Source organism: Otolemur garnettii, unplaced genomic scaffold, assembly GCF_000181295.1.
Source record: "Otolemur garnettii isolate 467f Iridium unplaced genomic scaffold, OtoGar3 scaffold00171, whole genome shotgun sequence".
In the NCBI taxonomy this organism is placed as follows: Eukaryota; Metazoa; Chordata; class Mammalia; order Primates; family Galagidae; genus Otolemur; species Otolemur garnettii.
The window spans coordinates 3,229,931-3,252,497 of record NW_003852566.1 but is presented as its reverse complement, the minus strand read 5'-3'; the positions used below and the strand labels follow the sequence as shown (position 1 = coordinate 3,252,497).

The 22,567-nt window shown below is 53.2% G+C and overlaps 1 protein-coding gene across 2 annotated transcripts in view; it reads right to left on the bottom strand.

Moving 5' to 3' along the window:
• Positions 1-2,300: 2,300 nt before the first annotated feature.
• The window catches only part of WFS1 (wolframin ER transmembrane glycoprotein), a 30,582-nt gene continuing 10,315 nt past the window's right edge, over positions 2,301-22,567 (bottom strand). For both annotated transcript variants that reach the window (XM_023519310.1, XM_003800195.3), the window contains 6 exons: positions 17,308-17,390; positions 15,159-15,303; positions 12,372-12,542; positions 11,899-11,979; positions 9,737-9,885; positions 2,301-4,874 (listed from right to left, as the gene is read on the bottom strand). In XM_023519310.1, the coding sequence (XP_023375078.1) occupies positions 3,063-4,874; positions 9,737-9,885; positions 11,899-11,979; positions 12,372-12,542; positions 15,159-15,303; positions 17,308-17,390 (2,441 nt within the window). In that variant the 3' untranslated portion in view covers positions 2,301-3,062. The remainder of the gene's footprint in view (positions 4,875-9,736; positions 9,886-11,898; positions 11,980-12,371; positions 12,543-15,158; positions 15,304-17,307; positions 17,391-22,567) is intronic.

Sequence of the window (22,567 nt, the reverse complement as noted above, 5' to 3'; positions counted from 1 at the left end):
AGGGTCTCCAGAACCACGCTTCACAGTGCATTCCTCCCTGACTCACACCTGACTTTCCCAGGGCCCTGGTTGGAGTATACAGGACAAAGGCTAAATTCCTAAGTGCCTCCCTAGCAGCCAGCTGTCCTGGGGCGTGCCTGAGGACTTGATAACTGGGCATCCTCCACCTCCTTTCCAGGCCCAGCTCCTCATCTGGCTTTAGCACAGGGCAAAGCCCCCTCCTCCTAGAAGCCTACTGGCTCCTCTCCTGCCAGGCTGGATGTCTCCTCCCTCCCTGGGCTGCCCTAGCAGGGCAGTCTGCCTCTCGGCTGGGGTCCAGGGTCTGTCTTACCTCCCTGGGCTGTGCTTTTCCTGAGGCTGGGACTTGGTTTGACTCACACTGGGATTAGTGTCTGGTTCAGTTCAAGGGTGGTGATGGCTGCACTCAAGGCTGACTCGTTAAAGTGAATAAGGAGTGCCTCTGTGGTGAGCCCCAGCTATGGGCCGAGCCTTCCTGGATGTACAGCCACTAAACCCTGATGCAGAAGGGTGGGCTGTTTGCATCCTGGGATGCAGAGGGGGTTGTGCAGACACTGCAGCTTCAGACACTGGCCCTGTTTGGTTCCAGCTGAAATGGGGTTATCTTCACAAAGTTTAAGTGCTTCCATAGTGAGCGAGGACTGTACAATTCCTCTAGGGAAGGACTGTCTAAAGGTTCTTACTGGATCTTAAGTTCTACAAATGCCTTTTTAAAATTAGCAACTGTTCATTGAGCATGTACTAGTGCCAGATGCTGAGAGGGAATTAACTGGTTAGTCTGACAAGATTGCTCTTGTCATAACCCCATTCTAAAGATGAGGATACTGAGGGCTGGGAAACGTATGAACTCGCCCCAGGAAACAGGGCTAGGAAGGCACAGAGGGGCACCTTCAAATCCAGGCAGTGGGGTTTGTGCTGCATTCACACAGCACCCTCCTCACTGCACTGGAGTTCCGTGCATTTCATTTCTTTAAAAGAAGTTCTGAGAACCCCTGACTCAGCCCAGACTTCCCTCTTTACAGATGGGGACAATGGGGCCTGGAAACTGAGGGGCTCCTGGTGTGTGGCAGAATAAGAATTGGAACCTAGGCCTGTACTCAGTGCCGGGTTCTCCTGTGAGACCACAATGTGAGATGGCAGCGTGTGGAGCAGCAGCATGGGGGGCCAGGACAGGCGGAGTGGCCCCAGAGAGCAGCATGGGGGGCCAGGACAGGCGGAGTGGCCCCGGAGAGCAGCATGGGGGGCCAGGACAGGCGGAGTGGCCCCGGAGAGCAGCATGGGGGGCCAGGACAGGCAGAGTGATCCACCCAGGCTTCGCTGCTCAGGTTTCTCTGCTGAGAACGGTGATGTCTGTCACGCTCCTCCCTGATAAGGAGTGGGGAGTCTGAGGGGCAGAGTCTGATGCCATTCACGGCCTTAAGTCTGCAGGACAGGCAGAGGCATTGGGCTAACCTTTAACCTCATCTCGCAACCAGCACATGGGGCTTTACAAAGACACCTTCCACACCCGTCCCCGGACAGAGGGTAAGGAAGAGGAGTGAACAGGTGGGGTGCAGCCACAATGTCTGAGGAAAACAGAGACAGCCACATCCTGAATGATCAATGCAAGGTGACCAGACCAGCAAGAACATGTGACCGCTGAGGTTCCCAGCCACTGCACAGGGGGCTCCAGGGTGGCCTGTTGTGGGGCAGCAGGGGGTGACAGCCTTATTTTCACCCCAGGGATGACACTAATGCCTGTGGTGGACAGTATTCCTGAGCCTCCTGAGGCCCATAGCTGCTCCAGCTCCCCCAAATGATAATTCTAGGATATAATTCTATGGGGTCATTGCTGTATGGGGATGATAATTCTATGGGGTGATTGCTGTATGTTCTTAAAACACAGAACAGTTTCGTACATTCCTGCTCAGGCGCAGGCACCAAACTGAATTACTACAAATGCTCCATTTCATCAGTGATGAGAATTTTGAAACTAACTGTGTATCTGCACTTCCCACCCTGCTGGGCCTGACAAACTCCATGGTCACCTGCAGCACAGGTGTGTGGGCATGGGCAGTCACCACAGGCAACCCAATGGTCAGGCCAGACACTACAAGGCCCTTGCACTAGAGATGGGGGGGGGTCTCTGCCCTTGGCAGGGTGTATCACTAGTGGACATCGGTCCTGCTCTTTGTGACTCCAAGTATACCCAGGTCCCATGCAATACTTACACAGACAGCTCTGACTCGCACGTCACGTCCAGGAAAGACTTCTTTTAAATAAAGAAAAAAAGAAAAGAACTGTAGATTTCACCAGAGATTTTTATTTTAACCATATTAGGACCCTGACTTTCTGCTCCATGGCACTGAACATGGTCGGGCTCCTCTGCACACAGGAAGGAGCTAGGGGTCTGCGTTTCCCCCAAGTCCTGGTGGACTCAGGTAAGACGCTCACAAACACCTCCACTGCCCACTCACAGGGGGCCCCAGGGTGGCCTGCAGTGCTCAGAGCTGCCCCTCACTCAGCCTCTGATCGGCAGAATGGGGCCAGGCTTTGACCACAAGACAGGCTCCAGCAGCTGTGCACATCCCCCAGAGAAGGTCAGCAGGTGTTGAGCCTTAGTAGTGACCAAAGAAGAAATGATGCCTTGGAGTTTACATGGACACACACTTGGTTCTTATAAAAACAAATCTAACAGAGAAGTCAGTAGGGGCAACAGGGTGCCTGGAGGTGGGGAGGAGGGAGAAGCTTGTCTGTAAAGTGCTTTTGGGGCTTGAGAACCTTTTTAATCTAGTCTGGCACACTGCTTCACTCAGGAAGATCAGGAGTGGGTGCAGACTGCATGCAATTCCCAGCAATGCCTGGCATTCAGAGTGGACAGAGTTAACAGTGTCACCCCTTCATTGGAGTCCAAGCAGTCTATACACGAGCAGGTGTCTCCAAAGCCCTGGGTCTGCACACGCACACGCACACACATGGCATCAGCATGTGCTCGTCTGGCCCGCCGCAATGGCTCAGTCCTCACAGCAGCTCACTCTGGGACTGCTCCGACTAGCGGATTATTCTCACACTGCCGACAGGAACGGGAAGAAGAAGAAGTCGAAGGCAAACTTGATGGCGCCATGCACGGTGCTGCGCCAGTCGTGTTCGATCTTCACATGCCGTCTGGCTGGTGACAGCTGCGCCATGCAGTTGAGGCAGCTGATGGCCTTGAGCTCGAAGACAGGCCACTTGCTTCCCAGGCGGCCCTCGAGGATGGTGCTGAACTCGATGAGGCTGCCCTGGCGCAGGCTGAGCAGCACGCTCTTGAACTCGCTGCTGGCCCGCAGCACGATGTCCTTGGTGACGTCGTCCTCCTCACGGCTGCGGCTGCTATTGGCGGCGCTGCTGTAGGGCATGCCCACGGTGATCTCAAACTTGTAGCGGTCAAACTTCTTGATGTGGCAGGGGTGCTTGGCCAGGAGCTTGAGGCGGCAGAGCTCCTCCTCGGCCGTGGCAGTGCCGCTGGCGCTGCAGGAGGGGTAGGCCTCGCCGTACAGGCAGCGCATCCAGTCGCCCATGAAGAAGGGCAGCATGTTGATGGCCGACTCTGCACTGTTGTCGATCTCGGTAACACGAACATATTTGAAGCGGCCTGTCCACGTGACCCTGTGGCCCTCCAGGTGGCTGCAGAGGATCTGGGTACGTGCCATGTTGGTCTCCTTCCAGGCCCGCGGCCCGCACAGGGCACCGTACTGAGGCCAGGTCAGCGTGGAGTTGTAGACCTTCATGCCCTCTGAGCGGTACACGTAGAACCAGCAGAAGAGCACAATGGCTGTGAGCCACACCAGGATGAGCTTGACCACGGAGCTGCGCGTCAGGGACTTCACCATCCCCACCACTGAGAAGCTAGCCTTGGTCCAGCAGTGGACCAGCAGGGGGACGCTGCAGACTACCATGGTGACCGCAATCTTGGTGAGCTCCAGGGACATGAACCACTGGGCAAACTGCAGCAAGCCCATGAGGGTCAGGCCGGCCACCAAGATGGGCAAGGCAAAGAGGAAGAGGAAGTAGCCGACGGATGCTCGGACCAGCCCCAGCCCGGTGGACTCTAGCAGGATGACCACAGAGAGCTCGCACCACATGAAGCAGACCAGGTAGGGCACCAGGTAGCAGTAAGTGCCCTTGAAGTTCCGCAGCTGGGCCATGCGGAAGAAGAGGTACAGCAGGTAGACATAGAGGAGGCAGGGGATGCTGATGTTTAGGATGACCAAGTGGCCGACAGGCACGGTGAGGAAGGTCTGGCCGAGGACCTGCAGGTAGTACCCATCCAGGGGCATGGAGGGCAGCAGAGATAGCAGGCCAGCGGCCACCTCGGTGACCAGGGCTCTGCGTGTATAGGGCTCTGCGTGGCTGCTCAGGCTCAAGTAGCTGGTCACAGTGAAGAAAGTGGCAATGACCGCCAGCTCCGAGCAGGGCATCCAGTCCCTGCTGGCCAGCGGGAAGGAGAAGATGACAAAGAAGACCGACAGGAGGAAGTGGGCATAGGGCTCCAGGTGGTTCCAGCCAAAGTTGACCTCAGCCTGCTCCACGTCCAGGTTGGGCTCGAAGCGCAGCAGCAGGTCGGTGAGGGTGCGGAAGTTCTCCCAGGCCTTGCTGTCCTGGAACACCTTGAGGGTGCAGATCACCATGGAGATGAAGGACAGGTAGAAGACCACCAGTGGGATGAAGAAGGCGAAGAAGTCAATGGTCAGGTTGCTGATGATGAAGAAGAAGATGAGGGCATTGATGTGGTGCGTGGGGACGATGGTGGACAGCCAATGCATGCCCGCCCGGGAGGCCACGTCGATCAGGTACTCTTTGATCTCCATGATGGCATGCAGAGGGTACTTGACCATCTGGGGGTGGAGAAGGGCATTGGAATTGGGCCACAGCTGCTGCACCCAGCCACATTCAACTGCCTCCCACTGCATGCTTCCCTCCAGCCAACCCGGCTCTGGGCAGCGGGGGTGCCAGGCCCTAACCCAGTGGTCCTCCTACCTGTCACACCCCCTCCAGATGGCCTCCCCACACTCTGCGGTCCTTTCAGCCCTTCCCTCAATTCATCCTACCCTGCAGGTCAGCCTCTGTCTTCTGGGTCAGGGACCTGTCTCTGCTGCCTTCCTTATGCCTGGCTCCCCACCTTCTGAAAGGGTGACCAGGCCCGTGGGTGCTTGCCTCCCCTGTGAGACCTCCAGTACCAGAGGGACCCACCTGGCTTGCCGCTTCCCTTCCCTCTGGGCCTCCTGCTTGAAGAGACTGAGCCTGGGGTGCCCATCTGGGCCCTGCTGTGCCTCTTATCTCTCCACAGCAGCAAGGACATCACCTCCCTGGCCCTCTTGTGACATTACTGTACAAGACTAGGCTGGGCTCTAGAGAGAGGCAGATGGCCTAGGAGAGGAGGCAGCATAGGCATTGGAGAAAGAAGAGTTCAAAGCAATAGTGGACAGAGTGAAGAGGTGATGCAGCTTAACAGGGCAGCCAGAGCAGCTTTTTTTTTTTTTTGAGATAATCTCAGTTTGTTGCCCTCGGTAGAGGGCATGGCAACCTCAAACTCTTGAGCTCAAGTGATTCTCTTGCCTCAGCCCCCCAAGTAGCTGGGACTAAAGGCACCCACCACAACACCCAGCTATTTTTAGAGATGGGGTCTTGCTCTGGCTCGAACCTGTGAGCTCAGGCAATCCACCTGCCTCGGCTTCCCAAAGTGCTGAGATTATAGGTGTGAACCACCACATCCAGCCCAGAGGAACAGCTTTTGCTGGAGACTTGAAAAGCAGCTGCTTGCTACCACCCACCCACCCTACACACGCAGGATATGCACTTGCACCCACCCACCCCTGCATACATACACCTGTGCATACCCACCCTACATACATGCACACACACAAGCATATGTCCTCTGTACTGCTTCTAACAAACCAACCCACACAGCCACGTTCAAGGTCAGCCCTCCCCTCCCTGTGTTGGTACCCCCCAACTCCCCCACAGAAAGGTCATTAAGACAGTAAAGAGGAAGGAGGGGCTGCGGGAGGTGGAGGAGAGCAGCCTAGGAGGGAGGCGGAGGCGATTCTGCACTCACGGCAGTTCCCGCCTCCACCTGGTCTGTGCAGAACTCTGAAGGCCCTTGGCCATGCCAGGTTATAGGGGAGATGGGGACAGAGATTGGAGGGAGTGAAGCGACAAAGTGGCCATGGAAGGTGCCAGTTATCATGAAGTATGACACACAGGGTCTGGACCAACTCAAGGAGTGGAGCCCCTCAGTGCCCAGAGCTCATCGAGGGGCTGCATGACAGAGTCAGGCCTGAGCACCAAGGCATGGGAGGGAGCAACCAGATAACCCATCCCTGCAGGGCTGGGTACAGCCAGCCTCCTCGGACCCACCAGAAAGCTGAGGAGGAGCCCTGGGCAGCGGCATGACAGCACTGGAATGTGGCCCCATCTGCCCAGAGCCCTGGCCGCCAACGGAGAACACCTGGAAGCAGCTGGGGGACTGACTTTTCCAGAGATGAGCAGGAAGGGCTCACATTGGGGACCAGCACATTTAAAGATGAGTATGTGTGCACACTCCCACACACACGTGGTGAAGAGCCTCACTGCTTCTTATAAGACAGGCCACTTAATCTCTGCTTTATAACGAGCAAATAAATGACTAAACCAGCTTAAGGCCCTCCAGCTCTCTCTGGGGCCACCAGCCTCCCATGAGCAGAGGGACGCCCACACCTGCTAGGACATGGGGAAGAGGGAAGACCAGAAGGGCCTTGTCAGCCATAGGGGTGTGTCTGACACTTGCCAGAGGGCAAACCAGCATTTACAAAACTGAACCCCCTCTGGGTTTCTCGGGGAGGAGACCCTTCACTCTGATGCCAGGCCAGATGGCTAAAATCAACAGCTAGGACATGAGTCAACGTGTGCGTCAGCCGCCGCCTGCTAAGCTAATCCCTATGGCGGGGACCTTGTTAACAGCAAGATGACCAGAGGTGACTCTGGCCTACTGTTAAAATTAATCTGAAATCCTATCTGACTCAAAGCTGTGTATCATTTTTACCAGAGGGCTTCATAATCACCTGGTTAAAAGAGTCTTTAAAGGACAAGGAAGATTCTAGAACATAATGCCTGATGGCATCCAGCCTCTGCTTGGACAGCATAGGGGGGAGCCCGACACCTGGGCTCAATGACCAGGGAACTGTCTCCTTTTTAAGGGCCCAATCTCTGCACCCTGTAGCCCACCCAAGCCCTCCCTCTTGGGCTCCACCAAACTGTGAGACTGAAGAGCTTAGTCTCTTTTTCTGCACAGAATGTCCAAACAATTAAAATAAACTCCTCCTTGAGATGGAAGAAAAATGAAATTAAAAGAATATAGTAAGGAATCTGGTTCACAAAAAGAACAGTGACGCCCAGGTCAGAGGGGTTCAGCCCCTCTGCTGATGTAAGAAACCAGAGTCTCACAGGGAGGGGGTGGGCCGGGAGCCCACCTGGGTGCATCACCGGGCCCGCAAACCCAAACAAGACTCTCCTCAAACCTGCCCACAAAAATGCTCACGGGTTGGATTTTCCAATACTTTAATGTAAAAAAATGTTAGAATTTTCAAATATCACTGAACATACTTCTCAGAGGGTTTTATCTGTCATGGCACCTTATGCTTCCAGGCTTGCAGTCTGGAACATTCATTATGGGTATAACGTTAGCACACTAAGAGGTGTCTGTTGCTTTTCACTTTGGTGAAGAAGACCTCTCCAAAGTATGTTTCCCATTCTTTGTTCTCTAAAAGGCTATTACAAGCTGTTCCAGCTTTTAGTTTTGGGAGAAGCTTGTGATGATTCATTACCTCTCCCTTTTGCAAAAGCCTCTGAATACAACAAATTGCAAAGGAATCAAAGTGCTCTCACAGGTTCAAAACTGAAAGAAAGCAGAGCCTCGTTTGTTTCTTGTCAGGATACTTTAACTCTTTTCCTTCTAAAAACAACGTTCAGATATGTCACAGCACTGAGCTTGTCATCCGTTAGTGGGGTGACATATAATTCCCTATCCAAACAGAATGCATTTGGAAGAAGGCAGTAAGAAACTTATGCCCAGGGATAAAAGGGGACACCTAGGCTACGGTGCCCCCTCCCAAGTTACCCTTTCACCTCTGATCCTCACTGGCATTTGGGGGAGCACCTCCTTTTTGCTGAAGACCCAGCCACATGGCCCAGCCCCTTCTTCCCTGTCAGTTAGGAGATGACAGCATCCTATCTGCAAATACTGTGCTGGCTGGGGCTGGCTCCAAGACCAACAGCAACCTGGCTTCAGATGTTAGCTGTACTGGCCTACGTCTCAGAACATCTACACCCTGGACACACCACTGTCCCCAATGGGAAGGGCAAGGATTTTTGCTTTCTGATGGGGACTCACATTCAGCCTCGGTCTAGCTCCGTGTCCCCAGAGCAAGGCATCACACCTGATGTTCTGGCTGCAGCCTTTCCTAAGGTGCTTCAGTGCCTGCTCTGCCCCGCAGAGGGTGGCCTGCCCTGACTCTCCCCACACTCCTGGCTCCAGTAAACTACTCTTTCAGCCAATTGCCCCCAACCCTGTCTGGACACTGACAGTGGCTCTTGCAGGCCCTCAGTGAGTTAAGAAGACACAGACGCCATGAACTTAACACCCACAATGGTGTGACAACAATCATCTGTTTGGGGTCCTGGTGCTGACTGGGGCCTTCTTGGCCACAGTATACTGATGGACCTGTCTGGGTCAGGCGGCCAAACTTCTGGAAATCCTGGTGCTCTCCACACAGTGAGATATGAACACATGTAATTCAACCAATTGAGCTGAATTTGGGTAACTTTGTAAGAGGCTGTTGGGCCACATCCCGTTGTCTGCACCTGTGGCCCAACCGTATGACCAATGAAACAAGCCAGCAAGCAGGGAGCTGGGCCCATGTCTCTGGGCGGCCTGCTCCTGGCTCCCTCCCTGCCGCCTGGGCTGCTCACGTCCTCCACATGTGCCTGTCGTCACCCCCAACAGGTGCTGCCCACCCTCCCCTAACAGTCAGCCTCTCTTCCCTGAGTCCTTGAAGACCAGGGACCAGAAGGCACCTCTGCATGTCCTCCCTAGCCTTTGTGTTTTTTTTTTTTTTTGAGACAGTCTCGCTATGTCACCCTGGGTAGAGTGTCATGGCGTCACAGCTCACAGCAACCTCCAACTCTTGGGCTTAAGTGACTCTCTTGCCTCAACCTCCCAAGTAGCTGGGACTACAGGTGCCCGCCACAACGCCCGGGTATTTTTTTTGTTGCAGTTGTCATTGCTGTTTAGCTGGCCCAGGCTGGGTTTGAACCCACCAGCCTAGGTGTACGTGGCTGGCGCCCTACCCACTGAGCTACGAGTGCTGACCAGCACTTAGTTTTGAGGGAAAGTACCTCCAGGGCACTGACCTCTGTTCTGGGCCATAAACAGGTAATTTTTCTAAGTGATAAAGGCCAAATCAAAGTCTGCCTCCAACCCTGCCTGCACCAGCAAACTAGAGGGCCCCTGCACTTAGCACGTTTCTGAGCCTGCCTTAAGAAAGGCCTCCCTCCTGAGAACACATCCTCACATGGGGACAGAAGACATCTCAAGGGACAAGAGGCACAGCTGCAAGACACTCCCACCCACAGCTTCCTGGAAAGCACCAGGGGTGCTCGGCAGTGACAGGGATGTGCATCCCGGAGGCCAGCAGGGCCTCTCCGGGGTCTCGCCACTCACCCTCAGGCGCAGTGGCAGGTCCTCGGGGCTCTTTCCTGCCAGCTCATCGTCCTCGTCATCGTCCTGCAGGAAGAGGTTGGTGGGGATGATGCCCTTAGCATACTTCTTGGTGATCTCCACAAAGTCATCCAGTGCGATGTAGTTCTTGGCTGAAGCATAAGAGAAAACAGCATGGACCCCACCCCCTGCCGCATTGCAGCCCTCTCCACCCTGCCATTACCCTCACGTGGCTGGATGGAACGGGCAGTGGCCAGAGACCAAGCGGAGGAATTGCTGAGTGGGTTTGGGTGGAGGACGCCCTTCCCTGGGTGTCTAATGGAGGGGACCAGGCTGGTGGAGAGGGAAGGGGCAGGTCTGCCAGCCTCCCCAATCCCCTGCCCCTGGAATATGCTCCCCAGCTCCAGTGTCCCTCCGGCCCTAGCTACTGATACCTGGAGATGACCTGCATCTTAAGCTAGCTCCATTGCCAAGCCCTCATCCCCCACAACTCCAGCACCCGCCGACACTATCTGTCTCTCAAGCCAACACTGAACTTCTCACAGCACTAGTGACAAGATGCCCTGTTGGCCAGCCACTTGCTAACCCCTCCACCCAATATGATCCATTGAGGGCCTACTATGCACCTACTAACCCCTGCACCTAACATGATGTGTTATTACATGCTTACTGACGGCTCCAGCAGGTTCCACCGAAGGCCTCCTACATGCCCACTAACCCCTCTATCCAACATCATCCACTGGAGTGAATGGGTTGGGAGATAGGAAATTGGTCTCAGGACACTGAAGGGGAGCAGCCAGTGTGGCATCAAGGGCCCTAGGCCAGGGGAGAGGGCTTTAAGGAGGAACAGTAGCCACCTCTGCCCACAGGTTAGGCCAAATGAGAGCAGAAAGTGACCTAGCCAAGGGGGTTACTGATGGTTTGGTCAAGTATAGGAGAAGAGAATTTGAGATGGTGACACAGATGGCCCTTCCTGGGAGTTTGCTGGAAAGCCAGGAAGAGGAACAGGGTGACACCTAACAAGGACATTCTAGTTCAGAGGGAACTGGGCCGGTCCCATGTCATTAAGGCCTAGGTAGGGAGGGGTCCACAGGCTAGAGGTACTGATCCTGCCAGGCCCAACACAGTGCCAGGAAGCCAGAGCAGGGCAGTGGGGCAGCTGGGGGACTAGAACCCCACCTGCAAAGTGACCTCAGTGGGGGGTGCCTCACTCCAACACAGCTGGGTGCTGACGCCTCAGAGGCAGAGGCTATTTCAGCCTCTCTGTCGCTCTGGCCCATCAGGAAGAGCCCTTCCCACTTCAGCATTTCAGTGTGATGTCTGTTTGCCTCCCCCAAGTGGAGCAAGAAAACCGCAGCCCACACATCCCCCTCTGCCCACTCAGATGTGGGGGTCTAAGTGTCACCAGTGTTCCCACCTGAACAGGGACCCCCTACTGCTGGCAGAAGATCCTGGGACAGGAGAGGTCTTTTGGTCCTCTGATCTGACCAGCTCACTGTTCAGAAGAGGAAACTGAGGCCCAGAGAGAAAAGGGAAACCTGCCCAAGGTCACAAGAAGAGTCTGTGGCAGGCCTGGATCTTTGCTCAGCTCCCGTTAATGCTGAGTGACCCACGAGGCCCCACACCTGTCTGTTTTCTTTTGGATGGGAGCCCAGAGTTCTCCAGACCAGAACCCGACGTGGGCCACAGGCCAGTGGCTGCACATGGAGGGTGTGAAGTCTCCTCGAACTCTTTGGCCCCAGATGTCCAAAAGGCACCCCCAGTTCATCGTGCCCCCACGCCTCTGTTCCCAATGCATGCTCTAGCCCTTCAGCCCTGCCCCACAAAGGCCCACACTGAGCCAAGCCCTCAACCTGTGGCTCTCCCCAGGCTGTACTCCTGCTGTTGCTCCCACATCTAGCTCCCTCCCCTCATCCTCCATGGAGGCAGCACCTCCTTCCCAGCATTTCTCTGTCCCCCAGGGACCGTCCCCCTGCAGTCTCCATGTCTGTTTGTCTTCCCTCCGGCACATGCACTCACAGTGGGCGGGGCCCTGGGCCCAGGGCCCAGGTCCCAGAACACTGGCACTTAACAGACTGAGATCCTGGTGGGTCCCTTTGTGGGCCTCACGGGAAAGACAGGAGCCTGTGTGGGTGCTAGGTGTGGGCAGGGCAGGGGCAACTCACATTCGCTGCTGACCAGGCGCTCCAGCATCCGCCTTTGCTTCTGCAGGGACTTCGGGACAGGGCCTGGCTGCACCTCTCCATCTGCAGGGGACAGGGTAGTGAGAATCAGGCAGGGTGACCATCCCCTCGTGCCTTGCAGCCCACTAAAACCTGCGCAAAGGATCCTAGGGCATTCTGAGTTCTGGGGACCCCAGGCCTGGGGTCTCTATTGCAGCTGTTGGGCAGCATGTGGCCACTTCTGTGTCTCTAGCTATGACACTCGATGTAGCCACCAGGTGCTTCCTCTCCAGGAGGAACAGCCCATCCACCTGTGAGGGGGGTAGTCACAGAGCACTGGGTGGACCACCCCCCTTAATTGGTTCAAAGATGAGCACTGAGCCAGGTCGATGCTGGCCTGTCAATGACCACCACTCAGCTTCCTGCCCAGGAACCAGTCCCCCGGGGGCAGTGTGGCACCTGATGGGGCTGCATACCATGCTCGTTGACCTGACCAACATTCTCCAGCAGCTCTGACACAGCCACCTGCTTCTTCTTCTTGGGGTTGAGCTTCCAGTACATGACCAGGGCGGCCTTGCGCACGGCCCTCTCCAGGTCGGTCTCGGAGGAAAGCTGCCTCACCTCCTGCTCATTCTCGGATGTGATGCCTGAAAGACAGGAGGCAGTAAGGGCTTTGTCCCTGGGACCTAGCACAGTCTCACTCCAGTTACCTGCCCGGGAACAATGCTGGGGCTGTCCTGGTGTCTACAGCACTCCATGGGCATGGGCCCCCGTGTCTTGAACATGAGTAGCCCTTTCTGAGGGAGACAAAGACTGGCCATGGGGCAGGGGGTGAGCAAGGGCCACAGCAGGTCAGGGGCCGCCTTCTTCCCTTCACATCCAGTGGCCAGCACAACTCTCCCCACAGGGCAGTAAGACTTGGCATGGAAGACTTGATGTTTGTCTCCTTTTAAACATTTTCCCCAAATTTCCAAATGAACATAAAATTCCTTTTCTAATCAGAAAGTGCTGTGGGGCTGTGAGGAACATTGAGGTCTGTCCCTGCGTGGCCCTGGCACCCTTAGGCTATTTGTCCGGCACCCTCTAGGAACCTCTGGCTCCTTACACCAGTTGTAAAAGCCGCACAAGCCCACTCCAGCCAGCCCCAGCATGCTCAAGGTCATTCCACATGCTTCAGAGAGGAGAGGCTGGGTTGGTGAGAAATTCTGGCTAACAGTGTTCTCTTTGCCCAAAAACATCAGTCTAATTTTCAAAGAAAGATGGTTCCATATAATAAATGCAACTCTTAAAAGATGATACAAAACCAGAAGGAAATACAAGGGCTGTCTGGAAAGTATCTAGGAACATAACACACAAAAATGTGTCCACGATGGCTGGACGCTTTCCAGACAGCCCTCATATACCAAAATATGGAGTGCTTCTCTCTGGGTTTCAAGGTTATGAGTAATTTGTATCTTTATGCTTTCTAAATATTCCAAGTTTTCTATGATAAGCATAAAAGACTATTACAATCTGAAAAACACCATTAAAAAAACACCTTGGTGATGTGCACTTTCCTTTTTCCTTGAGGCTTTTCTCAGGAAGCACAGCGTTCCTGGATTCTCTCCAGGAATCAGCTGCTCCCGTTGGGGAGGAGGATGCCTAACTGACTGCAAGAGGCCTGGGCTGCATCCCCACCCCACTCCATCCCCTGTCCCCTCCCCTCTCAACCTTCTCCCAGTTGGTTTGTTTTTTGAAACACAGTCTCACTCACTATGTCACCCTCAGTAGGGTGCAGTGGCATCACAGCTCACAGCAACCTCAAACTCTTGGGCTTAAGCAATTCTCTTGCCTCAGCCTCCCAAGTAGCTGGGACTACAGGCACCCCCAGAATACCCAGCTATTTTGTTGTTGTAGTTGTCATTGTTGTTTGGCAGACTTGGGCCTGCCAGCCCTGGTATATGGGGCTGGCGCCCTAGCTGCTGCTGAGCTACAGGCACTGAGCCCCCTCCTCCCAGTTTTGAAAGGTCAGTCCACCTCCCCCATGGTGAGCAGGCCTACACACATCTTCATGAGCCCACCGGCCCCAGCTGCTATGCCCAGATTGGTGGAGAGCTTGGCTCCAGGGGATCTACCACTGTGATTGCAGGCCACGCCACAGTTCCCAGCTTTACCAACGTGAAGTTGGCCCTCCTCCTCAGCTGGCACCAGAATCTACTGCCCAGGTTGGACCAGAATCTAGCAGAGAAGAGGGCTATAACTGGTTACCACTTGCAGACACCAACATAAGCCAAAGAGAACGACAAAGGCTTGGTTTGTCAAATATCCCAAGTTAGGCTCAAGAAACAATAACTAAAATGATGAAGCCACTGGCAAAACAAAAACTGTGCTCATTTCCCAATGGCATCACCAGCATCAGGCTTTCCTGTTGTTAATATTTTATTGTTTTACTAAGAACTCATTTCAACTCCGACCAAATTAATACAAAAGATGTAAATTCACCATCTTTTTTAGTGGCTAAGTAGTATTTCATGGTATACATACACCACAGCTTATTAGTCCATTCCTGGATTAGTGGGCATTTAGGTTGTTTCCACAATTTGGCAATTGTAAATCGAGCTGCAATAAACAGTCTAGTGCAAATGTCCTTATGATAAAATGATTTTCTTTTCTTCTGATGCCCAGTAATGGGATTACAGAATCAAATGGGAGGTCTAGTTTGAGTTCTTTGAGGATTCTCCATACTTCCTTCCAAAAGGGTAGTATTAGTTTGCAGTCCCACCAGCAGTGTAAAAGTGTTCCCTTCTCTCCACAACCATGCCAGCATCTGCAGCTTTGAAACTTTGTGATGTGGGCCATTCTCACTGGGGCCAGGTGATATCTCAGGGTGGTTTTGATTTGCATTTCTCTGATAATTAGGGGCAATGAGCATTTCTTCTTAGTTAAGCATCACAAGAATTGAGAAGCAAGAATCCAATGTAGTCAATTCTGATATGAGGACAATTGACACTAGGAGATGGTGGGGGTTAGGGTGGGGGGAAAGGAGAGAGGGAAGGAGGGAGAGGGTGAAGGGCCACAGTATGTGACACACTTCTTTGGGGCAGGACACTTTTATTAGAGGGACTTTAACCAACAAATGCAAGCAGTGTTACCTGGCTCTTTGTACCTTCAGTGATTCCCCAACAAGTAAAAATTAAAAAAAATTTTATTGTTGTTTGGTGAGCAGGTGGCATTACCAACTATCTGTCCCTCAGGCAGCTGTCCTAAGCCTCATGTGGACATACCTTTTCTGTCTGCCAAGCACCGGCGAAGGAGCTTGACAGCTTCCCGCCGGCCCTGCTTTGCAGCCATGATCAGCCAGTCCACAGCGGTACAGTTATTGAGCTCTTCATCTGCATCGTCGGCTAACTGCAGGTAGCGTTTTCCCACCTGCAAACCAGACACCACTCTGCCTCCAGCTTCTCAGACCCTCTCCTGCCCCTCCAATCCAGCCAGCCACCCCCTTTGTCAATAGGCAAGAAGAATGGGACAGGAATGGGGCTTGCTGGGCATCTACACGAGGGTAGGCTCTAGGAGGCATGCATTCCTCCTTAAAACACCAGGAGGCAGATGTGGCCACCTCCTTCCTCAGAAGGAGGGCTACAAGGTCTACCAATGTTTTCCCTTCAGCAGCTCCTACCCACCCATCACCAAGGCACATTAACAGTGGATAGAAACAAAGAGTTATGACTGGGCCCACTTACCACCTCTCAAGATAGTCAGGGCTGGAGAGGGCCAGAGAAGCTGGGTTTGGCATGGGCCCATGGGCCACATTTGGCCCACTGTCTATTTTTATAAATAAAGTTTTATTGGATCACAAGTGCAGCCATGCTGTGTGAGTGCACTCAAAGGCAGAGCTGAGTAGTTACAACAGACACCACACAGAGTCCAAAATATGTATCATCCAGCCCTTTGCAAAAAACCTGCCAACATGGTCCAGTCCTTTTATTTTACATATGGAAAGAGTGAGGCCCAGAGGAAAGACGGGGCCTACATAAGTGCTGTGCTCCGCAATCTCTGAATGCCTGGGAAATGGGTTGCAGAAGGAACTTTTAAGTACAATATACCCATAAGGAAAAGGGAGGGTGGGAAATCATTCCAGATGGCTGTGGTCACCTGCTGAACCATGTACAAAGGGAAAGAGTGAGGTGGTAGGAAACAGCTGCTCGGGACCAGTTTACACAGGCTTGACACCTCTGGGAAGGTGGGCATGGTCACCTCCCCAGGGAGGCCTGGCAGTGAAAGCAGAGGTGAGATGCACAGGCACAGGGCACAGTGCTGCTGCCTGGAGCTCATCCCTTTCTCCTCCTGGGGTCTTGGGTTCCCCATGTGCCACATCAGGGGCTGGGCGCTGAGGTCCTCCCCACCTCCCCCTGGTACCCTAGACTCTAAGCTGAGAAATGCAACCAGAGATCTATGCACTGATATAGCCAACAGGTGGTTCCTGAGGCACCAAGTGCTGGGTCCCAGAGCCCCCAGACCTGGGTCTGAACCCCAGCTCCTCTGCAAGAGCTATATAAATTGGGGCAAATCATTCAAGCCTTCTTTGCCTTAGTTGCATCTCAAGAACAGACATGGTAATTCCCCTCTCCGATGACACGCTGAGAGTGACATGAGATGGTGATCACTGTGCTGATGTTAACACCCCTCCTTCCTCTCTTCCCCATGCACTTGGGTTCCTGAAACCCACCAAGCTCCTCCCACCTCGGCCTCCACTCATGGCTCTCCTGTCCACACTGCCCAGGTGTGCAGGGTCAGCCCTTGGCAGGGACGGCCCTCCACAGAGGGCACCAGGACTCCCACAGCTCCTGGCTCAGCATCCTGTTTGCGTCTCCCCTCACCGGAACTCAGTAATCTCATTTATGTGTCTATTTAGCGGGTTCTGTCTGCCTTTTCCACTGACCTGTCACCCCATGAGGACGTGACCCATGTCTGTGTGGCTCACCATTGCACCCCCGCACTGGCACAAACCCTGGCCCTGGCAGATGCCCAAGGGAACAGTCACTGCTCTGTGGCCACACAGCTAGTGGCCAGGTGAACAGACACCAGGGAGATGAGAGCATTCGGCATATACGGCATGAAGCACGGGGAAAGTTGTGTGTCCACTGAGCAAGCCAGGCACAGGGAGGACAGACAGAAGGGAGGATGACCTAGAAGAGGTGATGTCCAAGTAAGGTGTGAGGTGGACAGGGGATGAGCCTTGGTCCCCAGAGGGAAGCAGGGAGAAAAATCAACACAGAATGTGGGAACTCAACCAACACAAAGTATTGCATGTGGGACACACAATGACCCCAATCCCCGTTCCCAGGCACTGACTCTTCAAGCTGTAGGCTCTTGGCTGGGCCTGCCATACTGGGGCCTGTCCTGAGCCCCCTGCCAACATTGCATCCTCACCTCTGTCTGCGCCTTAGGGTCCCCAGCCTTGGCCTTCTCCAGGACTTCCTCAAAGGAGATTTCCACATCTCGCCTTACAGGCCCTTCAACATGGAAGAAACAAACAGAATGTCACAAGCCAGATGCTGCCACTGGTCAGAGAAGTAGAGGGGAAGGCAATAGTGGTCTTTAGAAGACCCAGTGCTACTTGTCCCTTTAAAAACCAGGCCAGGAGGACAGGCACAGAGACAGAGATGTCTAGGCGGCAGCTGCCTGCCTTCCAATTCCACACACAGTGCCAGAGCAGTGAGAGCAAACTCCATCCAGGGGGGTGGATCTCAACAGCACCATGGAGTTTTGTGAAGGGGGCAAGGGAATGAAGGGGCACAGACCCAGTCCCACCATCACCCCCTCAGTTCTCTAGCCAGGGATCAAGAAAGATCAGAGGACTTGTTTGAAAGCCCAGGATTGAAGTAATAAAAAAAAAAAAAAAAACCTGCACCCAACACTCAGCACCCCAACTAATCAAGTTCAGGATCGTGTCAACAACAGACACGTTTTTTGGAGTTTATGACCAGTATACACCCACCTTGATACCGTGTTTCCCTGAAAATAAGACACTGTCTTATATCTATTTTTTCTCAAGAAGACACACTAGGGCTTATTTTCAGGGGATGTCTTATTTTTATTAAGTATAATAGAATAATCTACATTTATTTATTTATTTTTTGAGACAGAGGCTCAAGCTGTCCCCCTGGGTAGAGTGCCATGGCTTCACTGCTCACAGCAACCTCCAACTCCTGGGCTCAAGCGAGTCTCCTGCCTCCACCTCCCAAGTAGCTGGGACCACAGGCGCCCACCACAACGCCCAGCTATTTTTTGGTTGCAGCCATTATTATTGCTTGGTGGGCCCGGGCTGGATTCGAACCCACCACCTTAGGTGTATGTGGCTGGCACCTTAGCCGCTTGAGCCACAGGCGCCGAGCCTGCACTTATTGAAATACAGTTAAGTCATCTTCTTCTGGAACCTGACAGGGGGAGCTGACCTTGTTGGTGGGGCTGGTGCTAGTGATGCGTGAACTCCTTTCCCCTAGCCGTTCGTACATGCGCAGTAGGATGCCTGCAATGGTGGTTACCACACGTGCACCTGCGCAAGTGCCAACGGCTCGGAGAAAGGAGCTGTGGCAGATAAAAGGTATTCCAGTCTTCTTTACCACTCCGTGCTGACATGCATGGAGTGGCTTTGAAGAGCATAGCCACGCCCATCACTATGTTTTATTATGGGGGTAGGGCTTATATTTAACAAATGCATAGAAATTCTGCTAGGGCTTATTTTTGGGGTAGGTTTTATTTTCAGGGAAACACAGTATTAACAGTTTTTACTTAACAGTGATTATCTTCATCCATTCAGGCTGTTATGATAAAACACCACAAATAGAAAGAGAGAATTATTTTGTATGGTTCTGGCTGGAAAGTCCAGGAGAAAAGTGCCCACAGATCTAGCCTTGGACAAGGCCCCATTTTGGTTCATGGGTCTTCTTGCTGTGCCTCCCCAGGGCCTCTCCTATAAGGCACCACTTCCATCAAGAGGGCTCCACCTTCATGACCTCATCACCTGCGAAGGCCCTGCTTTCTAACACCACCACTCTGGGGGTGAACACGCACGCACTGTGGGAGGCAAACGTTCAGGCCACTGCAGGGGATTATTGCACTGCACTGCAGTCAGTTCACTATTTCAAGGGCTTATAAATCCCACCAAAAGGACATGCTGAATTTACTGGACTTTCCCTCTGTTTGGTCTTTCAGGTTGTTCTCAATAATCCCTTATTTTAAAAAATGGTGCCACAAACAATTTTGGTGTATACTTTTCTTCTGGTAAGTTATTTTCCTAACATAGGTTCCCTAGCTGCATTACTAAGCTGAGGGCCTAAACATCATTATGGCTCATCCTGTATTTTACTTTCTAAAAAGTTATTCCAACTTAGAAAAGCTTTAAACAGCCACACCTTTCACTATAACCTTACTGACAACAGGAAAGGATGCACGGTCCCCAGAGACAACACACCAAGGAATGGCCCTCCTTGTCTAATTAATCCACAGCTTTCCCCAAACCACCCTGTGCCAGGCTCTGAGCTGGGCTCTACAGCACCCACGCCACCTGGCCCTGCAGGACACCCATGTCTGTGAGAGGCAGGACTCTGACAGGAGGCAGCATGGGAAATGGCTGAGATAACACAAGCTCACCAGGCTCCACGGTCACATCCAGTGTGGAGAAGACAGGAGGTTGGGGTGACTCAAAGGTGCAGGCAGCAGATGAAGCTCCCACAGGTGAGGTGTGTGTTTCGGGAAGGAGGAATTTGAAGGATTCTTCACCAGACCTCCGCATGTATGTCAGCCCTTTTGGTGGCCAGCTTGCTAACAGGGAGCAGTTTGGGGCTAAGCTTCCCTGGAGATGGCTCCAGGCCCACAGAGCAGCACTGGGGACGCTGCCACACCTTCTCAGTGGCCTCAGACCTTGGTGCCAGTGTTTCCCAATCCATCAAGGTTGTTTCTCTCTTCTTGCTGCCATCACCCCTTCCAGCCCCTGCAATGTGCCTTCTGGCCATGGGCTCAGCACAGGTTGACGCGTTGTGGAAGGGCTCAGACAAAGCCTGCCGCAAGAGGCCCTGCCATGGGCTCCCTGAGGACTGTATTCAGAGTAACACTGATCCACGCGTGAATCCACAAATCCATTCTCCATGTAAGGTGCTGTGTGACCGGCACAGGTCTTCAATCTAATTGTTACTATTGATCTGGCAGTATGATTTATGAAGAAATGAGACGCTCTGTAGTATGTGAGGGGTCTTCTCTCTCCCTACTCGCCACCTCTCTCAGGTGACCCAGGGTTGGGGCCATCGCTGATCCCATACTTTCCAGCACAGTACCAGCCCCTCTCATGAGTTCAAACTTCTTTTCTTAATTAATTAAATTCATAAGTCACATTAGTTTTTTCCTTTTTTAAACAGAACCAGAAGATGGAAGCCTACATCTGTTGCCTAAGACTCTTCTAGTCCATGATTAATTTTTCACAGAAGTTATTCATAGCCTGACATTTCAAGAAGTCACCCCAATATGTAGAATCTTTTTGAGATGTACACAACTTTCTTATTATTCAAGCTTCCCTGTGGCAGTGGTGGAAATGTTTCCACAACAACCCCAATCTGGGCTCCAACTATAGACCAGTTGGAGGGTTCTAAGGCAAAACCCAACATGCTTCCTGCTCGATGCTGCGCAGAAGCCGGCTGAGTCAGTGTGCACCACTAAGGACCATGAAATGCTTCATTCCTTGATGCCCCTACTGGGGAAGCACCCTGGGACACTCTGAGTCCTTGCAGCCCAGGTGGCACTGCCCTCTCCCACAGCACATGGAGGGCAGGCAGGCCCAGCTGGCCAATCGGAGCACTCTGTGACATCTCCCTGACCACAGTGCCTGGTTCAGGGACACACACAGACCCAAGTCAGGCCAAGGGGGCTTGTGCCAGAACTACTGAGAAACAGGCCTTCTCCTTTTGCTGGTCTTGGCAGGTGGATGCCAGCCTGGAGGGCCCCCCGTGGGATGAGACTACCAGAGAAAGAGGGCGACACAGGAAAGCATCAGCTGGGGAAGGGGAGAGAGCACTTCCTGATGACGTCATCTAAGCTCTGGATCCAGCCACACTGGAAGTAAAATAATCTAGACTCTCCAGATACAGCGACTAATCCATCCCATTTGCTTTGCCCCCTTTTTTGTGTGTACGGCTTTATAGTGGGCTTCTGTCCCTCACAACTGAAAGGGTCCTGAATCTAGTTGTCTTTAGAAAATCTTCCTATCAATCTCCAAATAGCATCATTCAGGCTGTATGCCCACAGACAGTCTCCTTAACCTGGAGAGGATCCATGGAGAACACCCCTCATCCTCTGACATTACCCATTTCCATGGATCCCATGCATTTGAAGGACTCACAGATGCCACACTGAATCAGTAAGTAACCTACGCTTCCTCCTGAGCCAGCAAGGTAAGGAGCGCTGATCCAGGACACCCCCACCCCAACCCTGGCAGAGGCCACTGCCATTCCTGCTGGAACCTGGCCCGTCCTGTCATGGGCTCCACCAGCCTTTGTGGATACCATCTATGCCCACTGGGGTAGGCAACCACTTCTCCTCAACTCCCTGAACCACACTGGACAATGCACAGAGAGCAAACGGAGGAAAGGACAGACGGGGGTCCAACCAGGGAGTCACCATGAGCAGGGCCTACAGCTTTCCTCTCTGTGCCCCCAAATCCCGGCATAGCTCAGAACACAGCATGTACTGGGCTTACTGCCAAGTTCAACTCCCTGATTTGAGCAGATATTCTGTAGAAGTGGAAAGGAGTAGAGGGGTATCTTCCTATGCATTGGGAGGGTCAGGCCCACCCCCGGGAAAGGGAGTGGGGACGCCTCTGGCTTCCTTCCCAACTCCTGGCTCCAACTGTGCATGAGACTCGTCCAAGAGGGCCGGTATGAGGCAGCTGGCTTCCATCGTCACATCACTGGTGCCATCTAGATAGGCTTCAATAATGTAAAATTTTTGGATGTATGTCAAACACTCTTAGAAGATGAGTGCAATCTTAAACACGTAGTAAATAAATATGATGTAATCCCCCCATTTCCAAGAGTGCTGCCACACCTCTCACAGCTTCCCTTGATGGCTTCCAGGTCTGCTCCTCTGGTGACAGCCACTACATGGGGCTGTGCTGAAGGAAAAGGCATAAAGAAAGGAAGGTGTGCCAGGTGCTGTCACCATCCCTGGGCCAGGGCATGACGCGGTGGCCTTGCACCAAGGGGTACCCCACACATGGGGCAGCTGGGATCGGCAGCTTGAGGGTTTCTCTTTATGATTGATGCTTGTTCTTATGAAGGGTCCAGAATCCAAGGGCACCGAGTTGAGCAAGGCAGGACCCCTGACCTCAAGAAGGCCTGCCCCAGTGCCAGGGAAGGATGACCACAGTTCACCCACGCAGGGTCAGGGCTCGTGCAAGTGACTGCAGAGACCAGTCTGGCAGTAGGAAGCTTCCTGGAGGTGACATTCAAGGCCTTGAGCCCAAGCAGGAGGTTAAGAGTAACACATGACAGGCACGCTGCCACGCTTCCAAAGGACTCAGGATACCAACGTTTGAGCCACACCTAAACTGCCACCAAGTCCTCACAACAGGTTAACCTAAGGTGTGGGGGTCACAGCACAGGCAGTGCAATCAGACAGATCATGTAAGGGCAGAATAGGA